Source organism: Rhodnius prolixus, unplaced genomic scaffold (assembly GCF_049639745.1).
Source record: "Rhodnius prolixus isolate KJV_2025 unplaced genomic scaffold, Rpr scaffold_7, whole genome shotgun sequence".
NCBI lineage: Eukaryota > Metazoa > Arthropoda > Insecta > Hemiptera > Reduviidae > Rhodnius > Rhodnius prolixus.
Window position 1 is genome coordinate 3,000,026 of NW_027411582.1, and position 22,517 is coordinate 3,022,542.

Sequence of the window (22,517 nt, forward strand, 5' to 3'; positions counted from 1 at the left end):
CAGTAGTGGTTTTACCAAAGTTTTGATGTGAAATTTCACGACAATTCGTTGCTCTACTACATGTGTAGTATCATGTTTTTCGGCAAAACGAAACTAACACCTCTAACACAAACGACGGTTCCAGTCAGACAGCTTTCTCTACAAACACGTGAGACGCTGCACAATCGAAAGAGAAGGCTTTACGCTGCACAGCTGTTAGGTCGTTAAGATTTGGCGTATGCATAGTTTTTCTGTAGCAGCATCAGTCTGGTTATTTAATAGCCACACCTCGTATTCAAGAACGGCACAAGTATTGAAGGAGCTTCTACGATAAAACTTCTACCATTACCCTGTTCGAGCGTTTTTTAAAGATTTTTCCACCAATATATGGTCAGAGAAAAATTAGTTTTCCTAATATCTTATCGATAAAACAAGAAAGACCTACATCACCTCGTCCTCCATTTTGTAGACATGAATGAAATAAATAAAATATGATTAAATAAATAATAAAATAAATACAATAAATATGAATAAAATCATCCAAATTTCCATGAATCTTTTTTCCCATAATCATAAATTTGATGAAAAAAGGTAAATAAATGAATTTAAATAGATTTTCTCATTTCAAAATTTTTATTGCGTAATTTAATAATTTTTCAAATAACTACAGAGGAAAAAATTAATTAAAAAATGTTTAACTAAATTATTCATAGAAATAATGAGTGCCTAACTAAAGAACCAATCAGTATGAAGAGGTGAAATTGTAAAATGGGCGGTTTTTGCAAATGGCTAATCAAAAGCTAGGGCCGCCATAGCGACCACGCCTACGGCCACACCCACTCTCAATTGTTGCTCTATTCTGAATTAGCTATATACTCTCAACATTTTATTTTAGCTCGATTTATGGGTGATGAAAAGAATCTGGTGCACACACTCACACGACTTTTTCTTACTGTTATTTCCTAATTGAATTACAAATATATTTTAGTTGTATATTAGTTCTAACTAAAATATTTTATTCAAACTTAGAATTTCAAAACATACTTCGATCTAATTATCATTTTAGAGTTTGTATAGCTTTAGAGGGAAACCAATCTCACTCATTCCCTTTGAAAAGCCCTAGAATGATTTTTTTAATGAAAAATAATTATTAAAAGTAAGTGAAAAGTCCATTTATAGATAGTACTTCAGGTTGAGTTGGATTATTATGAGATTCGGATTGATTAACAAACCACTTAATGCTGTTTGATAGATCTATATGTCATACTATTGTTGACGTAGAAATGTAGTCTACCCATCCTCCCTCTCTCTCTTTCATCGGAAATCATCGAGTTTTTCCGGAAAGATGATTCAAATTCAAGTAATAAACAAAATTTACCATTTTGAGTTTGAGTTGTCGTTTCACACATATCTCAGATCCTTTTATTTTCAAAGACTTGTGACCTCAAAACGGATATATCCACTGAAAATAACCTACATCTCAAATATTGGCATGACCGTAAAAGTGAATTTACAAATTTGTCAGTTTGTGTGCACATAGTAGGTACACCTTAACTCAAAAGCGAAAAATCACAGAAGGAGCAAAATTTGATATTTAGCCTAGATACCAAAAGAGGAAGCCACTAACAGGTTTTGGTCAACATCGATCAACCGGAAGTGCCACTTTACTAAATAGGTTTTTCAGTTTTTTAAAATTATTTTCTAAAAATATAAATAAGAATCAAATTTCAGACATAATTTCTAAATTTAAGGAAAATTTTCTGACCGAAAGTGCCACTTACTGAATAGGTTTTCCAGTTTTTTTAAAATGATTTTCTTAAAATTTTAATAAGAATCAAATTTAAGACACTTTTTAAGTTTAAGGAAAATTTTCTGACCGGAAGTGTCACTTTACTGAATAGATTTTACAGTTTTTTAAAATTATTTTCTTAAAGTAGAAATAAGTCTCAAATTTAAAACTTAATTTCTAAATTTAAGGAAAATTTTCTGACCGGAAGTGCCACTTACTGAATAGGTTTTCCAGTTTTTTTAAAATGATTTTCTTAAAATTTTAATAAGAATCAAATTTAAGACACTTTTTAAGTTTAAGGAAAATTTTCTGACCGGAAGTGTCACTTTACTGAATAGATTTTACAGTTTTTTAAAATGATTTTCTTAAAATTTTAATAAGAATCAAATTTAAGACTTACTTTTTAAGTTTAAGGAAAATTTTCTGACCGGAAGTGTCACTTTACTGAATAGATTTTACAGTTTTTTAAAATTATTTTCTTAAAGTAGATTAGATTAGATTAGATTAAATTTGGGTGGCCTCAAGGCCTGCGCCACCGCGACCCCTATGGATCTATTGTGGCTCCCCGACTTTAGAGCTCACCCTCCAGACCCGTCCGTTTAATCAGACTCTTAATTCTGGAGAGTGGCTCCTGGGTAAAGCTCTCAGGCCTTGGTTTTTCCTCCCCGAGAAGTAACATCCTTAGCCATACGAGCCCCTCACACTGACACAACACGTGTAGTGCAGTTTCTTCCTCTTCCTGACAGAACCTACAAAGGCTATCATCTGCCAGGCCCATGCGATGCATGTGCTTTCTGAGCCTGCAGTGGCCCGTTAATAGGCCTACAATTATCCTTATAGCCCCACGGCCTTGACGGATTAATTCTGCGGTCAGCCTCGGCGAGTAGCCTCTGATGAACTCCTTCGCCTGTCGCAGCCCAGTGGTAGCAAGCCACCACTCCTGAGCCTTACTCTGCACCCATGCATTGATGGCCGCAGACTTAACACACTTCGAAACCCCAAAGCAGGGCTCCGGGCCAACGAAGTGTCCCGCAGAGCCTTCCCGGGCCAATAAATCTGCCACTTCGTTCCCCTTGTGTCCTGAATGTCCAGGTACCCAAACTAGAAAGACCATATTCTGGTCACTAATTTCCTTCAGGGCACCCAGACAGTCCCAAACCAGCCTTGAATTGACCTGGTAGGAACTAATTGCCCGTAGAGCAGCCTGACTATCCGAGAAAATTACGACCTTAGAGTTAATAATTCTTCGCCCTTTAATCTCGGTAGCACAGAACCTAATTGCAGCTAGCTCAGCCTGAAAAACTGTAGCTAGTTTTCCTAGGCTAACCGAAAAGCTACATTTCGGTTTCGCCCCGTACACTCCCGCTCCTACTCCCTCCTCCAACTTGGAGCCATCTGTGTACCACATTGAATCTCCCACAACTGGGGGTCCACTTTTCCAAGCCTCCCGGTCCCCAATACAGACTTTGAAAGGCTTGTAGAAGTTATATTTGGGAGTCATAAAGTCCGAGGGCAGGCCCAGAATTGGGTCGGCCTCCAGCTCCTCATATAACTCTTGATACGCTCCCCCATGCCTAACGGTAATGGGGGCTTGTCCTGTCATAAGCCTAATGACAACGGCCTTTGCAACGCCTTGAATATATATGTGCAATGGGGGCAAATTTAATAAAACCTCCAAGGCCGCAGTAGGGGAAGTCCTCATGGCCCCAGTGACACTCAGGCAAACCAGCCTTTGAATACCACTGAGTGTTCGGATTCCCCCCACCTGCAAGGTTTTCGCCCACCACGCCACCGCCCCATGTGACACCATGGGTCTAACCACACTTTTATAGATCCAGAGCGTCATCCTAGGGCTTAATCCCCAACTTTTCCCACACAGCCTTTTGCAGCATCCTAAGGAAACCTTAGCCTTGTGGGAAATCATATTTATGTGTGAATTCCATGTAAGCCTTTTATCGAAGATAACCCCAAGATATTTGGCCTCCATGGACAGGGGGATAGTATCTCCCCCCAGAGTTGGTTGCTCCAATCCACCCAGATTCCTCCTCCTCGTGAAGGGAACAACCCTAGTTTTATGAGGATTGATGGAGAGACCTTCCGCTCTACTCCATCTATCCACAATATTAAGCGCTCTTTGCATGCGCCCCGAGACCGTATGAGCGAATCGTCCTTTAACCACTACTGCCAGGTCATCCGCGAAACCTAGACAATAGAAACTCTCCGCCGTCATTTTCGCTAAGAGATCATCCACCAGAATCGTCCACAGAAGGGGTGACAAAACTCCCCCCTGCGGGCAACCCCTCACCACTCTGACCTCTACCGAACAGTTATCCAACGTGGCCATAACAATGCGGCCTAATAGGTTAGACTTAATCCACTGACAGATGGTTGGCGCCAAGCCTCTCCTTGACAGGGCATCAATCAGCGACATAGCCGAGACATTATTAAAAGCCCCTTGTATGTCTAAAAATGCGGCCATCGCAAATTCTTTGTCCTCTTGGGACTTTTGAAGTAGCCTATTAAAATCATCTAATGCAAGGTCCACAGACTTGCCTGCCTGATAGGCATATTGACGATCACTAAGGGGTTGAATTCTTAGGATTTCGTCCCGAATATGTCTGTCTAAAAGCCTTTCCAATGTTTTAAGCAGAAAGGACGACAGACTAATCGGTCTGAATGACTGCGGTGTTTGGTCCCCTAATCTCCCAACCTTAGGAAGGAACACGACCTTCACCCTTTGCCATACTTCAGGAATGAACCTCCAAGCCAAACAGCCTCTGAGGATTCTACACAGGAAGGGCATTAGCACCTCCCCTGCCTTTTGTAGAAAGGCTGGGTAAATTCCATCCGGCCCCGGGGATTTAAAGGGCTGGAACCTTGCGATCGCCCACCGCAGCCTATTTGGTTGAACGATGTGCGTCGCAATCTTCCAATCCGCTCTTGAAGGCCTTTTTGGAACCTCCGAGCTGACCTCTTCATCACCCGAGGCTGATAGTCGAGTGGACCCCGGAAAATGAGCACTCAAGAGTAATTCCAGGGTTTCCTCCATCGACTTAGTGTAGGTTCCATCATCTTTAGCCATGAAACCTACTCTGCCCGCAGTACCTTCTTTCGCCAAGACTCTATGTATTCTGGCGCATTCAGGGGTTTCTTTAATGTCCTCGCAGAATGACCGCCAGGCGCTTCGCTTGGCCTTCCTTATCTCCTTGTTGTACTGCGTCAGAGCTTGTCTATATGAGTCCCAGTCCTGGTTATGTTTGGCCTTATTGAACAGCCTTCTCACCTCTTTCCTCCTCTTTTCGAGGTGACTATTCCACCAGACTGTTTTCGACCTTTGTGGTCTGATCTTTTCCGGGCAGTTATCCTGATAGGCCTCTAATATCGCCTCATTAATATGGACCACTGCCTGTTCGATGCTCTCCGTCCTTCTAACATCAACCTTAAAGCTTGTTAGGGACTCTGTGAGCGCTTGAGTAAATCCCGCCCAGTGGGTTTCTCTAGGGCTTCGCAGCCTCTTGATAACCAGGGGCGGGACGCATATATCGAATCTGATATGCCTATGATCGGAACAAGACGGCTCGTTCGATACATGCCAATTAACTACGGTATTTGACATGCAACGCGTGGCTAGAGTTAAATCCAACACCTCCCTCCTAGTTGCAGTCACAAAAGTCGGGACTGATCCTATATTAGACACATGCAGCCCCTCACCAGAAATGAATTCTAAAAGTAACTTACCTCTGGCGTTGTCGTCGGTGCTCCCCCATGCAGTATTGTGTGCGTTGGCGTCACACCCCAGTATCAGCTGCAATCTCTCTCTCCGGCAGTGGGCAACAATGTCGCCTAACAGAGATGGAAGGCAGTCCTCATCACCGGGAAAATAGGCCGAGCAAACCACAAGTTTTCTTGGTCTTCCCTCGGTGATGATATTTAGAAGAGCTGTAACAAAATCTCCAGAGCATAGCTCCGGTATAAGTGTACATCCAATTCCATACTTAAGCACTATACAGGCTCTGGGTCTACTAGCAGACTTGCTGTATAGTGTCTTCCCCAATTTGGGATTAAGACCCCGGACAAACCCCCCATGGTACCATGGCTCCTGCAGTAGGGCTAAATCTAGCCCCTCGCTGTCAAACCTCCTACACACCACGGCCGAAGCAGCCTTGGCGTGGTGAAGGTTTGCCTGCACCACTTTCAGCACCATGTTAAGCGTCCAAGGTGGGCGGGGCGACGTCTCGAGTTCCCGCGGCTCCCCCCCGTGTTTCAGCGGATCCTGACTCTTGCTCCTGGCCGCTAGGCCTCTGGGGCAAGGGTCCGCTTCCACCCGGGAGTTCGCCCACGGAAACCTCCATCGCTTCCACCCTCTCTCCTTTGGGATATCCTACTCCCGCCGGTAATTCGGACAGAGCGGCACGGAGGGCCTCCATTTCCCCCTCCAGCCCACTCTGCCCCCCTGGCGTAGATTCTATTACAGGGTCTGTGGCTTCCAACATCAACCCCTCCTCTTCCGTTGATGTTTTGGCCTCTTCCGGGCCCTGATATTTTGAGGACTTCACCCTAAACTTCACCTGTCCCCAGCCGAAGAAAGGAGACATTTTCAGCCTCCTCAATTCGTCTAATGAGGCCCTGTCCATGGAGAAGGTCCACACCTGACCGCCCTCCACAGGTTTACAACCCCATACTTTCCAGTTGTCGGTGCATAACTTTTGATTGCCTACCTCCAACCGTTTCAGCACTATATCGGCCTCTACTCTGCTGCCATGCTCATCGGGGATAAATACTACTGCGGTTTCAGGCCTTGGAATATCATCCCCTAGCAACGGCAGCAGCCTGGCTCCATCCCAGGGTCTGAGCTTTGGGACAATGTCCCTAAGCCACTCTGCACTGAACTGGTCAGCACAGGTGGCCAAGACAAACCCTGGCCTATACATGCATTTGGCTAATCTAACCTGCATGCTCCCTTTTGGGATTTGATCGTATTCCTTCAGCACGGCCTGCTGGATGGCGGTAAGCCTTTCCGGAGCCAGCTGAGCTTCAGGGTACCCCTCCTGCACAATGGCAACTTTGACAAAGGAGAGGGCCTCACTGTAGGATTTCTCCCCAGCCCTAGCCTTAACCTTCTTTGCCGGCTGCCATTGTTGTGGAGATTCCCCCTCTGATCTGGGTCTTTTAGCTGCCTTAGAGGTTTGCTGGGCCCAGCGATTAAAATTTTCCCGGATTACTTGCCTTTTAGCTTCTACGTAATTCCGGCCCTCTCTAGTAAGGGCCATGACCCTCTTCTTTGAGCTACCCGAGATACGCGCCGCATGCACTTCTGCATCCGACATGTTCTCTATCGCCTCTAGGGAGTCTGCCCTAAAACTAGATCGTTGTCCACCTCCCGCCCCTAGGGCCTCAGGTGTCTTAGGTTTAATTATGCCGGCCATTTTGGTTGGAGGATTACCCATCCCCTTCCCTTGGCCTTTGCTGGGTTTTGCTTCCCCACTTGTACCAGCCATGGCCACATTTTTACGGCCTTTGGCTGTTACTGGTTTGGGATCGGCCTTAGAGGTCGTGGGGTTTTCACCTCCACCCCCCTGGCCTATTACAGTCCTTTCAGTCAGTTGGTCCCGTTGTTTCCGTCTACTTTGTTTTCTTTGTTGTCGTGTCTGTTGTTGTTGTTGTGTCTGTTGTTGTTGTTGGTGTTGTTGTTGTGACTGTTGTTGTTGTACCTGTAGTGTCTGTTGTTGTTCTTGTACTACCCCTCCCGTGTCTTTGTTTTTTGTTTTAATGTCCATTTTGTTCCCACGAGTAGCTAGGGAATTAAAAAGTCCGCCCGGCCAGAGCCCCGCATGGTCGGGTAAGGCTACTTACTACCGGGGGGTCGCCTGGTACCCCGGAGGATCCGTTACTGGCACAGCCAGTAGAAATAAAGTAGAAATAAGTCTCAAATTTAAAACTTAATTTCTAAATTTAAGGAAAATTTTCTGACCGGAAGTGCCACTTACTGAATAGGTTTTCCAGTTTTTTAAAATGATTTTCTTAAAATTTTAATAAGAATCAAATTTAAGACACTTTTTAAGTTTAAGGAAAATTTTCTGACCGGAAGTGTCACTTTACTGAATAGATTTTACAGTTTTTTAAAATTATTTTCTTAAAGTAGAAATAAGTCTCAAATTTAAAACTTAATTTCTAAATTTAAGGAAAATTTTCTGACCGAAAGTGCCACTTACTGAATAGGTTTTCCAGTTTTTTTAAAATGATTTTCTTAAAATTTTAATAAGAATCAAATTTAAGACACTTTTTAAGTTTAAGGAAAATTTTCTGACCGGAAGTGTCACTTTACTGAATAGATTTTACAGTTTTTTAAAATTATTTTCTTAAAGTAGAAATAAGTCTCAAATTTAAAACTTAATTTCTAAATTTAAGGAAAATTTTCTGACCGAAAGTGCCACTTACTGAATAGGTTTTCCAGTTTTTTTAAAATGATTTTCTTAAAATTTTAATAAGAATCAAATTTAAGACACTTTTTAAGTTTAAGGAAAATTTTCTGACCGGAAGTGTCACTTTACTGAATAGATTTTACAGTTTTTTAAAATTATTTTCTTAAAGTAGAAATAAGTCTCAAATTTAAAACTTAATTTCTAAATTGAAGGAAAATTTTCTGACCGAAAGTGCCACTTACTGAATAGGTTTTCCAGTTTTTTTAAAATGATTTTCTTAAAATTTTAATAAGAATCAAATTTAAGACACTTTTTAAGTTTAAGGAAAATTTTCTGACCGGAAGTGTCACTTTACTGAATAGATTTTACAGTTTTTTAAAATTATTTTCTTAAAGTAGAAATAAGTCTCAAATTTAAAACTTAATTTCTAAATTTAAGGAAAATTTTCTGACCGAAAGTGCCACTTACTGAATAGGTTTTCCAGTTTTTTTAAAATGATTTTCTTAAAATTTTAATAAGAATCAAATTTAAGACACTTTTTAAGTTTAAGGAAAATTTTCTGACCGGAAGTGTCACTTCACTGAATAGATTTTACAGTTTTTTAAAATTATTTTCTTAAAGTAGAAATAAGTCTCAAATTTAAAACTTAATTTCTAAATTTAAGGAAAATTTTCTGACCGGAAGTGCCACTTACTGAATAGGTTTTCCAGTTTTTTAAAATGATTTTCTTAAAATTTTAATAAGAATCAAATTTAAGACACTTTTTAAGTTTAAGGAAAATTTTCTGACCGGAAGTGTCACTTTACTGAATAGATTTTACAGTTTTTTAAAATTATTTTCTTAAAGTAGAAATAAGTCTCAAATTTAAAACTTAATTTCTAAATTTAAGGAAAATTTTCTGACCGAAAGTGCCACTTACTGAATAGGTTTTCCAGTTTTTTTAAAATGATTTTCTTAAAATTTTAATAAGAATCAAATTTAAGACACTTTTTAAGTTTAAGGAAAATTTTCTGACCGGAAGTGTCACTTTACTGAATAGATTTTACAGTTTTTTAAAATGATTTTCTTAAAATTTTAATAAGAATCAAATTTAAGACTTACTTTTTAAGTTTAAGGAAAATTTTCTGACCGGAAGTGCCACTTACTGAATAGGTTTTCCAGTTTTTTAAAATGATTTTCTTAAAATTTTAATAAGAATCAAATTTAAGACACTTTTTAAGTTTAAGGAAAATTTTCTGACCGGAAGTGTCACTTTACTGAATAGATTTTACAGTTTTTTAAAATTATTTTCTTAAAGTAGAAATAAGTCTCAAATTTAAAACTTAATTTCTAAATTTAAGGAAAATTTTCTGACCGAAAGTGCCACTTACTGAATAGGTTTTCCAGTTTTTTTAAAATGATTTTCTTAAAATTTTAATAAGAATCAAATTTAAGACACTTTTTAAGTTTAAGGAAAATTTTCTGACCGGAAGTGTCACTTTACTGAATAGATTTTACAGTTTTTTAAAATTATTTTCTTAAAGTAGAAATAAGTCTCAAATTTAAAACTTAATTTCTAAATTTAAGGAAAATTTTCTGACCGGAAGTGCCACTTACTGAATAGGTTTTCCAGTTTTTTAAAATGATTTTCTTAAAATTTTAATAAGAATCAAATTTAAGACTTACTTTTTAAGTTTAAGGAAAATTTTCTGACCGGAAGTGTCACTTTACTGAATAGGTTTTACAGTTTTTTAAAATTATTTTCTTAAAATATTAATAAGAATCAAATTTAAGACTTACTTTTTAAGTTTAAGGAAAATTTTCTGACCGGAAGTGTCACTTTACTGAATAGGTTTTACAGTTTTTTAAAATTATTTTCTTAAAATATTAATAAGAATCAAATTTAAGACTTAATTTAACCGATATAAATGATAATGTGCTAGAATTTCGACAATGGGCTCGCTAAGCCCAGATAGTTGGACAGGTCACCTCTGCAAGCATAAGTGTATTGTGTGGGTGTAAGAGCTATTACTAAGGTATTGAATATTAGGATGCCAGATCTCTTGAGCAGTGGCTTAACCATTACAGGAACCACTTCGTAACAAAGCTTTGATGTCTTGCTTTGGTCTTCAATTAAGACCCCAGGTAAATAGATATTTACAAACGGTTTATGTGTAAACAGTTATATGCAAACTAAGGAACCAAGGCAGTCAATACTTTCTAATAATAGACAATAAAAGGGCAAACGTAAAGGCGAGGAAAAAACTAGATTACGGTGTGTGAACTTGATACTATTAGAGCAAGAGAGAGCGAGATATTCTAGGACTATTCTATTGCTCTAGGTGTTGCACTTCATGGTCAAGCTAGACTGTATAAATAGTGGAGTATAGTTGGTCTATTCAATCAAACTAGGTACAGTCCTTAAACTAGGAGGTCCAGTATGAAATCTGTGGTAAGTATTGGATATCTACTTTTCCTTTTCAACTTTTCTTAAGAAAATGAGGGAGATTGTAGTGAAAATTGTTGAATGGCGATTTGTCTAATGAGTGGATATCGTTGCAGTTGTGTTTATTGGCTTGCGTGGCCTACGTGTCCGCTACTGGACTGCTGCACGGAGTAGTCCACGATGATGGACAATGGCGTCCATGGTTGGACGGTTCCGTCCACGGAGCGTCACCCGGTCTGGCTACAGCGGCCCTTGGTGCTGCTAGCGTAGGACATGGACATCTCGGAGCTGCTGGACTAGTCGGCGGAGTCGGACATCTTGGCGGAGCTGGACTTCTCGGCGGTGTTGGACATCTTGGTGGGGCTGGACTACTCGGAGGAGTTGGACATCTTGGTGGAGCTGGACTTCTCGGCGGAGTCGGACACCTTGGCGGAGTTGGACTCCTTGGTGTAGGACATCTCGGAGCTGGCCACCTTCTTCACAAAAGATCCTTAGGCTTAGGAGTTCTTGGACACGGAGTCCTCGGACATGGAGTCTACGGCCACGGTGTGGTCAACCCAAACGCTCTGAACGTCCCACTGGACACTGTCCATGTGGCTGCCGCTAAGAACGCCCAACTAGTGCAACAGGCTGCCGAAGGAGCCAGGAATGTACTTGGTCACGGCGTTCCAGCTGCTCTGCCAGCTGATACTCATGCCGTAGCCGTGGGCAAAGTGGCCCATGCTGTTGCTCATGACACTGAACTGGCCACGCACAGCGCCCTGGTCGGTGCTCACGGTGGATGGGCTGGTCTCGGAGGTTGGGGCGGTCATGGAGGATGGGGAGGTCTTGGAGGTTGGGGCGGTCATGGAGTTGGTGCCTGGGGCGGATATGGAGCCGGCTGGGGTGGACATGGTGCTCACTGGGGTGGACATGGATGGTAAAAATTAAATTTTGTAGTCTAAATAATAGTTTTCCAAATGTAAATAACAATATTTTTTGTTAACTTTCTGGGGTTAAATAAAGCCTACAATGAACTGTGATTAAACAAGTAAACAAGTTTTTTTTGTATCCACAAATTTTCTTGATTAAAAATGCTTTCCGGCTTTCCCAGCTATAAAAATTTTATTTACTAAAGTTTTCCCAAAATTGGAAATTTCCTGGCAATTTTCCAGGTTAATCAACCAACATTCTGCAAGATCTGTGATCACAATCTGAAGACATTAACCGCCTGCTTTGGGATAGATCAGTTCTGAATTTTTACTCCAATTTGGGGAAAACTTGAGTGGTAGATCTTTTCTTTTTTCCTTTTTCCTCAGTATATTTGTGGCATTTTCCTTTTATTGAGTGCAGGTCTTCATTGAATGAGTTTTCCATTTACTTGCTAAACATTTAGGAGTAGATGTGTGCCCTTTTTTTTAGTGGCTCTGTTTGCAGCAAGGAGAGCAACATGTTAAACAGCACTGGGCAGAATATGAACATCTTGAAAACTCTTACACACAACAATTACATCAAGAGAACTCCTCAACCTCCTCGCATTGGCTCAGCATTGCGTCACTGTTAAAGATCCATAACCCCTGATGCTACTACAGCCCTGATTACAGAAACAGAAAAGGTCAACGTGAAATCTATATGCAAGTTAAAAATTGTAACATTTCCCCACCGTATGGTGTACGATTACTGTAACGTTTTGTATTACCATTATATTATTTTTATGGTTGATTAAATGAAATAGTAAATATGCTAATTTGAACTAAACTTGAGAATGGAATATTGAATTAAAAAAAAAAATTAAGAAAACACGTTTTGAAATTATATTAAACCTGATATTAGTTCAGTTCTGTGATCGTGATTTCTTTCCTGTCACTTCCTAGACCTTGAAACGGGAATTACTCATTGATTTAACTGTGCAAAAAGGCGTTTTACTATTTAGCTAGAAAAAAAATGCAGTTTAGATTGCATAGATAAAGGATACTTGTAGTTACTACATTTTTATTACTACATGGAATTACTACATGAAAAACGGTCTGGAAAATGGAAAAATGAAAGTGTAAATGCAACTTTTACTCTTAAAAAAAAATTATTAAGTTCAATTCGGTGAGAAGGTGTTGGCTTAGGGTTCCCTCTACAGTGCCGTCATTATTTATTGTACTTCCTATTATCTTCGAAAGTTAGAACCAGAAAAGCCTATTTTCTTTAAGGCGGGTCTTATTGTCCAACTACCAAATTAGGTGTCGTGAGTTATAGATATGTAGACCGAAATAAAGTTTTTAAAAACAGACTTTATTTTAAGGAAATACAAACACTGAGAATGATTACAACACTTTTAGCAAAAACCAACAGTATAATGTGTAACGTATTATGAGTACTATGGGTGTGTCTGCCTCCTCGTGATTCCAGGAGTATATATATCTTATCTCAGGTGTCTATCTAATGGGAACAGCATCTGTAACTATGGACAGGGTGGTGACTAGCAAACTGACTTTATTATCAAATTCAGTAAATAAAATTTAACCATCAGGGGTTGGGAATCGAACCTACTATACCGCAATACATCTTAGCTATGCGGGTCTAGTATCTTAACCGCTCGGCTACTGTGGCGCCTACAGGAGAAGTCCAAATTATCTAAACTTTTCACTCTACATAATATAGCCTTATATACTCGTATAATAAATTCTATTTAATATAGGCGCCTACACAAGCACTTCTCTAAGGACGTTTCAGTTTGTTTGCAAAAACACATTATATTTACATTTAGAGGTAATCATTTTCGAAATACATCTATTAAAAATTCCATTTAGTAAAAGGTCTGTTTCCGGTAGAGATTTGTTGGTCACCAAATTACTAGCGCTCACCCCCCTGTTGAAACGAAATTTGAAATCCAAAGTTTCATTATTCCTGCTGTGATTTTTCATCGGCGAACACACTGACTGACGGCCCAATTTCTAGAAGACCATTTCCCCCACCCCCCTGACATCACTTCCGTCTTTCTTACCACTAACAACAAAAAGTTTAAGAAGTGAAAGCAAAGCTGTCCAGTGCAGTGTAAGAACTGCCCTCGAGTTGTGCCAAGAAATATGATTGATCGATGACTTTGGCAACAATATTTCATATAACCAATAATGTAAATTATAAAATACCACAAATCGAATACGCGCTTAGATAAACACATTTGGTAAACAAAATGGAGGCAAATTGCGAACATTCAAGGTTTCCTAGATTACATTTAATGCCATAGTGGCTGTGTATATGAATAAGATCAAGGTTGCCGTGTTGACAGTTGAAATATATTTATCCGTATTAATTATATATTTTATGTATTTTATTATTATTAATAACAATAAATCGGAGTTTTTTATTTCATGAAGTACAATATTGTTTAATGGGGGATTTTCCTTTTACGAGCTGTAATAACTCATAACATTACATAATGCCATTTACATCTTTTTTATTTGCATTTAAAGCGCGTCATCATCAGAGGTTATTGGCGCCCGGAACTTCTTACAGTACACTCTTTCCGTTCTCTCGTTACAGACAACAATGTCCATCACCGGACTGTGAGCCGTAAGAAGCTCCTTGGAAGAGAAAAAGTTAAAGGCATTTTTAAGCCATTTATTGAAACCTTTGGATCTTTGAGATCAAAAGCGCAAAAAGAACTAGTAGGGAAAGTTCTCAACCCTTTTTTTTTTTAGAGTAGGAGAGATTTCGTCTACTAGATCCAAAAAAGGGGAAGATAAACCTCTAGAGGCTGCGGTGCCGTGGGCCGTAGATCCTGTCCCCTTTCTAATCTTATTCTAAAGACATTTATTTGGTTGAAGATGCAGTATTATACTAAAGATAATCTACAAAGTAAAGAAAACTAATCGCCTATTTTTTCAGGCGGGGCTTAACCTCCAACTACTAAATTAGATATCGTGGACCGAGCGGAAGCTCATACTTTACCATAAACATTTTTTTCTACCAAATAAAAAGTAGCTATACGCGGAATTCGAACTGGGGACCTACCTCCCACTTACATAGCCACGCTCCTGACCATTAGACCTAGTTAATAGTTAAATATGTTCAAAAAAATTTGGAGGTTGAGAAAATTTAGGAGTTAAAAAAACCTGGAGAATGAGTCGTGTGAGTATACAAATTAGATTGTCTTTCCATGAGCGAAAATTTTGACAAGAACGGATGCTACGTCATTTACTAAAATCACAGATTTAAATAGCCTATTTATTTAAGTCACTCAGCTGGCCGGAAATAAGGTAGTCGGGTGGAGAAATGTTACTACGTATTATACTATTTCAGATAGTGCACTTTATATTCTAGTTTATATTTTCATGTATGTTGTAGTGTATATGTTTTATGGTAAATAAATGGCATGATTAGTATGCATTAGCATGATGCCTAGACACGTAGAGTAGGCTGGGCTAGGTGTACAAAAAGGGGGGTGGACCTCTCCAGAGTGAAGTTGTTATACCTGCAATACAGAACTGGGCGTGTCAGTTGTAATTCTCGCCTAACGAGACCTTATATGTTACAGTTGGCAACCTTGTCGCTTTTTAGCTCACTCACTGTTCTCTGTGGTATCCCGGATCTTAGGGAATTTTTTTTTTTTTTTTTATTTCTTTCTATTTCTATCTAAAACATAACCTATGAGAGCAAAAATAACCATTCAACAAACAATGTAAATAACATTTATGTCAAACTGTTACCTTCAGAATGGGACTGTATTTGTTTTTGTATTCAATCTTAGTTAATGTAATTTATATATGAAGTAAAGAAGAAATGGTTTTAGGCGACAACAACACACCTCTGAGGCTGCAGAAGTTTACATCCAACTACTATCCATATTAGATATAGTGAACGGTAGAGTCTAGCAAACATATCGTACTTCACATTAAATTATTTTTATTAACAATCAAATAAAATCTAACGCCCACGGGGCTGGGAATAGAACCCACAACACCGCAATACATCTTAGCTATGCGGGTCTAGTATCTTAACCGCTCGGCTATAGTGGCGCCTGAAAACAACACTGTTACTTAGAATTTTTAAAAAAAAACTGATATACACATTCACCCGACAGTTTCTTACCCCAATTTTAGCACTTTAATTTTTCTTGAAACATACCATTTTTACCGAAAATTTAATATTATATAATAATATTATACTGTTATTGTAATAACACGAGCATGTGTAAAGGGAAATTTCCTCACCAGTTTTCCACTAAATTCATCTTAAAATTATTGTTTTTTGGAAAAGAAAAATTAAATCCAAAACCCAAAAAACACAAAGTAAACAATTTAATGGGGTAAATTAAAAATATTTTTATCAATTTGCACAGCCATTTGAATATCTTTTTACGTGCTATAAAAACAACTTATAGTTCACTGCCTTTTGTATTATATAAATAAGCGCGTATAAGCTATTACTTAGTAATCACTATAATTATAATTTGTTTAATATAGATTAATATCAAAAAGTAATATAATATATAACACAAAATATAAAACTACCGAATCAGAGCAACCTTGTGGTCATTGTAAACGCCAATGTTACCATTCCCTGACAGTTGGCACCATTCACCGAAAATATGCCAATTACTAGCCATTGAGCACTTCCTGGGCTAATTTCTTGTTCTTATTAGATTTATTAATAGTTTATGCATATTCTTTTTTATTTTATTTTTTGAGATAGTTAATTTTTATTGTGAGCTACGTGGTGGCATTCAATTGGTGAAGGGAGCTCGTTTAAAAAAAAATTAAATAAAATCTGATTTTGGAAACAATACTTTGGGTTTTGCTCTGTACAAGTTGACCTTGAGATCAAGGACTGGCTGGGGAATAGTCTGGACCATTCACCCGGTCAAAGGGATCCATCTGATCTGGGTAGATAGCCCTAAGATCTTTAGGGTAGAGCCGAAGAGTTTTCAGTATTAACTTTCTGAGAAAAACCTCCATTTAGAAGCCTTAGATTTGTGGAGATTCTCATTGCCACGAAAAGCATTAGTGAGAAAGCTCACGGATGGCTTTGGTACCAGTGTCGGCGTCGACGACATCGCCATTTCTTTTGGAAGCACTCCGTCGGTTGAAATTTCCGCCTAACTTTGAGCCTAAACGATGAGCACACTGCAGACGAAAGTATCTCCATGTTCTCTGATAACAAGCTCTTAGTCAGGCTAATTAGTAAAATAAGTAAAGCAATTGCCTATTTTTACAGAAGGACTTTACGTCCATCTACCAAATTAGGTGTCGTGGACGGAGGCGACTAGCAAACATACTTAACTATAAATTTCTTTTATTAACCATTAAATAAAATCCAGTACCTAGAGATAGGGAATCGAACCCACTAAACCAACAATACATCTTAGCATTGCGAGTATAGCCTATAACCGTCTAACATACTTTACTATAAATTTCTCATATTAACCATTAAATAGAATCCAAGGCTTAGAGATAGTGAATCAAACCCTAATAAACCAACTAAACCAACAATACATCTTATCTTTGCGGGTCTAGCCTATAACCGTCTAACATACTTTACTATAAATTCCTCATATTAACCATTAAATAAAATCCAAGACATAGAGATAGAGAATCGAACCCACTAAACCAACAATACATCTTAGCTTTGCGGGTCTAGCCTATAACCGCCTAACATACTTTACTATAAATTTCTCATATTAACCATTAAATAAAATACAAGACATAGAGATAGAGAATCGAACCCACTAAACCAACAATACATCTTAGCTTTGCGGGTCTAGCCTATAACCGCCTAACATACCTTACTATAAATTCCTCATATTAACCATTAAATAAAATCCAAGACATAGAGATAGAGAATCGAACCCACTAAACCAACAATACATCTTAGCTTTGCGGGTCTAGCCTATAACCGTCTAACATACTTTACTATAAATTCCTCATATTAACCATTAAATAAAATCCAAGACATAGAGATAGAGAATCGAACCCACTAAACCAACAATACATCTTAGCTTTGCGGGTCTTGCCTATAACCGTCTAACATACTTTACTATAAATTCCTCATATTAACCATTAAATAAAATCCAAGACATAGAGATAGAGAATCGAACCCACTAAACCAACAATACATCTTAGCTTTGCGGGTCTTGCCTATAACCGTCTAACATACTTTACTATAAATTCCTCATATTAACCATTAAATAAAATCCAAGACATAGAGATAGAGAATCGAACCCACTAAACCAACAATACATCTTAGCTTTGCGGGTCTAGCCTATAACCGTCTAACATACTTTACTATAAATTCCTCATATTAACCATTAAATAAAATCCAAGACATAGAGATAGAGAATTGAACCCACTAAACCAACAATACATCTTAGCTTTGCGGGTCTAGCCTATAACCGCCTAACATACCTTACTATAAATTTCTCATATTAACCATTAAATAAAATCCAAGGTCTAGAGATAGAGAATCGAACCCACTAAACCAACAATACATCTTAGCTTTGCGGGTCTAGCCTATAACCGTCTAACATACTTTACTATAAATTCCTCATATTAACCATTAAATAAAATCCAAGACATAGAGATAGAGAATCGAACCCACTAAACCAACAATACATCTTAGCTTTGCGGGTCTTGCCTATAACCGTCTAACATACTTTACTATAAATTCCTCATATTAACCATTAAATAAAATCCAAGACATAGAGATAGAGAATCGAACCCACTAAACCAACAATACATCTTAGCTTTGCGGGTCTTGCCTATAACCGTCTAACATACTTTACTATAAATTCCTCATATTAACCATTAAATAAAATCCAAGACATAGAGATAGAGAATCGAACCCACTAAACCAACAATACATCTTAGCTTTGCGGGTCTAGCCTATAACCGTCTAACATACTTTACTATAAATTCCTCATATTAACCATTAAATAAAATCCAAGACATAGAGATAGAGAATTGAACCCACTAAACCAACAATACATCTTAGCTTTGCGGGTCTAGCCTATAACCGCCTAACATACCTTACTATAAATTTCTCATATTAACCATTAAATAAAATCCAAGGTCTAGAGATAGAGAATCGAACCCACTAAACCAACAATACATCTTAGTATTGCGGGTCTAGCCGCTTAACCGTCTAACATACTTTACTATAAATTCCTCATATTAACCATTAAATAAAATCCAGTACCTAGAGATAGGGAATCGAACCCACTAAACCAACAATACATCTTAGCATTGCGAGTATAGCCTATAACCGTCTAACATACTTTACTATAAATTTCTCATATTAACCATTAAATAGAATCCAAGGCTTAGAGATAGTGAATCAAACCCTAATAAACCAACTAAACCAACAATACATCTTATCTTTGCGGGTCTAGCCTATAACCGTCTAACATACTTTACTATAAATTCCTCATATTAACCATTAAATAAAATCCAAGACATAGAGATAGAGAATTGAACCCACTAAACCAACAATACATCTTAGCTTTGCGGGTCTAGCCTATAACCGCCTAACATACTTTACTATAAATTTCTCATATTAACCATTAAATAAAATACAAGACATAGAGATAGAGAATCGAACCCACTAAACCAACAATACATCTTAGCTTTGCGGGTCTAGCCTATAACCGCCTAACATACCTTACTATAAATTCCTCATATTAACCATTAAATAAAATCCAAGACATAGAGATAGAGAATCGAACCTACTAAACCAACAATACATCTTAGCTTTGCGGGTCTAGCCTATAACCGTCTAACATACTTTACTATAAATTCCTCATATTAACCATTAAATAAAATCCAAGACATAGAGATAGAGAATCGAACCCACTAAACCAACAATACATCTTAGCTTTGCGGGTCTTGCCTATAACCGTCTAACATACTTTACTATAAATTCCTCATATTAACCATTAAATAAAATCCAAGACATAGAGATAGAGAATCGAACCCACTAAACCAACAATACATCTTAGCTTTGCGGGTCTTGCCTATAACCGTCTAACATACTTTACTATAAATTCCTCATATTAACCATTAAATAAAATCCAAGACATAGAGATAGAGAATCGAACCCACTAAACCAACAATACATCTTAGCTTTGCGGGTCTAGCCTATAACCGTCTAACATACTTTACTATAAATTCCTCATATTAACCATTAAATAAAATCCAAGACATAGAGATAGAGAATTGAACCCACTAAACCAACAATACATCTTAGCTTTGCGGGTCTAGCCTATAACCGCCTAACATACCTTACTATAAATTTCTCATATTAACCATTAAATAAAATCCAAGGTCTAGAGATAGAGAATCGAACCCACTAAACCAACAATACATCTTAGTATTGCGGGTCTAGCCGCTTAACCGCTCGGCTACCGTGGCGCCTTAATTAGTAAAAAAAACCTCTCATTCGCATTCTGGTCAGCTTCTAAACGATCATTCCCGGTCTAAACTCAAAAACGGAAAAACCAGCAACATTGACAAAATACTTCCTCTTAATACTCTGGAGTAGGAGAAAGTAGACAAAAAAAAAAGGATGAAACACAAACTAATCCAGATTTATATAGATCTGGTACCGGAAGGAAACTATGAACTACTTAACGCAGGTCATTTTAATACAAGGGTGGGGAGAATAACCTTGCTGGTGTGACGACCACTTACAGGTTTGTTCGGGGATTCTGTTCGGCTGGTATTAATTAACATTTTTTTTGTGAATCACTTACTTTCTAAATAGAAATAATTTTGTTTTCTAAATCTATGGGTGAGAGAAGGGAGGAAATAAAAAATAAGTGACAAATACAGGTGGCCGTGTTGTCATTTAATTTAAAAAACTTAATTTGTCATTTAAAAAATTAAAATTCGAAGGTCTATCATAAAATTGGCCATAATTTTTATGTTATTGATTTTATTTTTTATAATTGATAATTTTTAGTTCCTGTTGGTGTATCAGCGGAAATGGTGGCGATCTCAAATTGAATTTTCACCGGAAATGTCCGTTTTGAGCTCCCCAGAGCTCTTGAGTTCTCCTGAGCTCAAATAAAGAGCGTTTTAATAAAATATTAATGTGTATTTACAAAATATTTCAAAAGAGAAAAAAAAAAACCTGCAGGACCCTTCATTTTGGTTTGATTCATTATCATATAATTTCAATAAAATTTTTTTAAATGTACAGTCTCTTTATGGCAGAAAATTTTAACCATGCCTGAAAATAGATTGCCACTTATCTGTTATGCTGAGTTGCTTGATAACATTGATAGCCCTGAGCATCGCTTCTAAACTGGACCGCTGATTTGCGAAAGCAGTTTGAGATTATTGGTTCCCGATGATGTCTAGGAAAAAACAGTACATACCCATACCCGTCTGATATCATGGAAAGATTTATCAATAATTAGTAAGGATGTTGAATCCCTGTTAAACGCCAGAATTTTAAAACTTTCCTTAGAAATATTAGCAGTTTTGGATTGGGTGAACATTACCGTTCACTTTAAATGTCACATTGATATGATCAGAGTTGCCAGTTAATTAAGATTAATTTCTGAGAAGAAGTCTCAATTCTATATCCTCCAGTAGGGTTGTTTATAAGTTTAATGTGGGAACAATAAAGATGATCTAATTCATTTCCCAAATTATCTGCCCGATGTCTACATATCCAAGTATCTACATATGCACAACATTAACTTTTCTTCCTGTATTCAACCTAAAACTTTCTTAGAGTACCTGTTATGTTTCGGCTCAGTAAATAAAGAAAAATATATGTATTTTTTTTTGTAATTAATTTTATAATAAATAGAAATTTGTTTTAATTAATTTAATAGTTTATTCATTTGTAAAAGTGAATTTATTTAAATTAATTTTGTTCTCTTTTCATGTATTATATTTGTAAATAAACGGGTCAACCCCTTGCTACAAAATGTAATATTATAAGCAAGAACAATAAATAAATAATAAAAATAAAATAGTAACAAATTGGATTGGCTCCCAACAGGGGTCATATCTTGACGATCAAAATCTCTCAGCAGGAAAGATCACTTTATTCAGTAGATCTTCCGCTTTTCTGAAGGGCACTTCTGAAAGAAGGCCTTCGTCCAGTCTTGCCACTAAGGTACTATTTCCGGCTTATAATTTACAGCTCTGGGTCTTACACTTAGGTTATGCGGAATGTGTGCCTAAATTGCGGTGTTTGAAGATTAATTATACAATTGATTGGGCTACTTTAATTGATGGATTTTTCATATTTCCGGTTATTCTTTTTTTTAAATGCCTCTTTTGATTTTTTCTTTACTTTGTTTATACAATTATTCAAGTTTGGAATAATCAATTTTATTTAAATAATAATTTTAGGGCATTTTAGGGATACATTTATATAGTCTCCCAAAGGGTCATTTCATTTCCGTAAAATATAATTTCTTAGTAAAAGTAGTTTTAAGATTCCGAGTTTGTAAAAAAAAAAAATTAATTGCGATAATTTTAGTAAGAAAACAAAATTGTGAGAGGCGCCACGATAGCCGAGCGGTTAAGAGACTAGACCCGCAATGCTACGGTGTATTGTTGGTTTAGTGGGTTCGATTTCCTATCTCTAAGTCTTGGATTTTATTTAATGGTTAATATGAGAAATTTATATTAAAGTATGTCAGGCGGTTATAGGCTAGACCCGCAATGCTAAGAAGTATTGTTGGTTTAGTGGGTTCTACGTATTCCCCCGGTGTAGGCCTTAGATTTTATTTAATAGTTAATAAAAGAGATTTACATTAAGGTATGTTTGCTAGTCGCCTCCGTCCACGACACCTAATTTGTTAGTTGGACGTAAAGCCCGCCTGAAAAAGTAAGCAATAAGAAAAAATAGGCAATTACTTTACTTATTATGAGTTTTCAATTATGATTATTTTCTTGTGAAACCAAAGAAAAGCTAA

General features: G+C 37.5%; 1 protein-coding gene across 1 annotated transcript; it reads left to right on the plus strand.

The window, feature by feature from the left end:
* The first annotated feature begins 10,495 nt into the window (after positions 1–10,495).
* Positions 10,496–11,653, plus strand: LOC141446730 (uncharacterized). Its single transcript, XM_074113448.1, has 2 exons — positions 10,496–10,621; positions 10,732–11,653. Exons 1-2 carry the CDS (start codon positions 10,610–10,612, stop codon positions 11,536–11,538), a joined length of 819 nt encoding a protein of 272 aa, XP_073969549.1. The 5' UTR covers positions 10,496–10,609; the 3' UTR covers positions 11,539–11,653.
* The last annotated feature ends 10,864 nt before the right edge of the window (positions 11,654–22,517 follow it).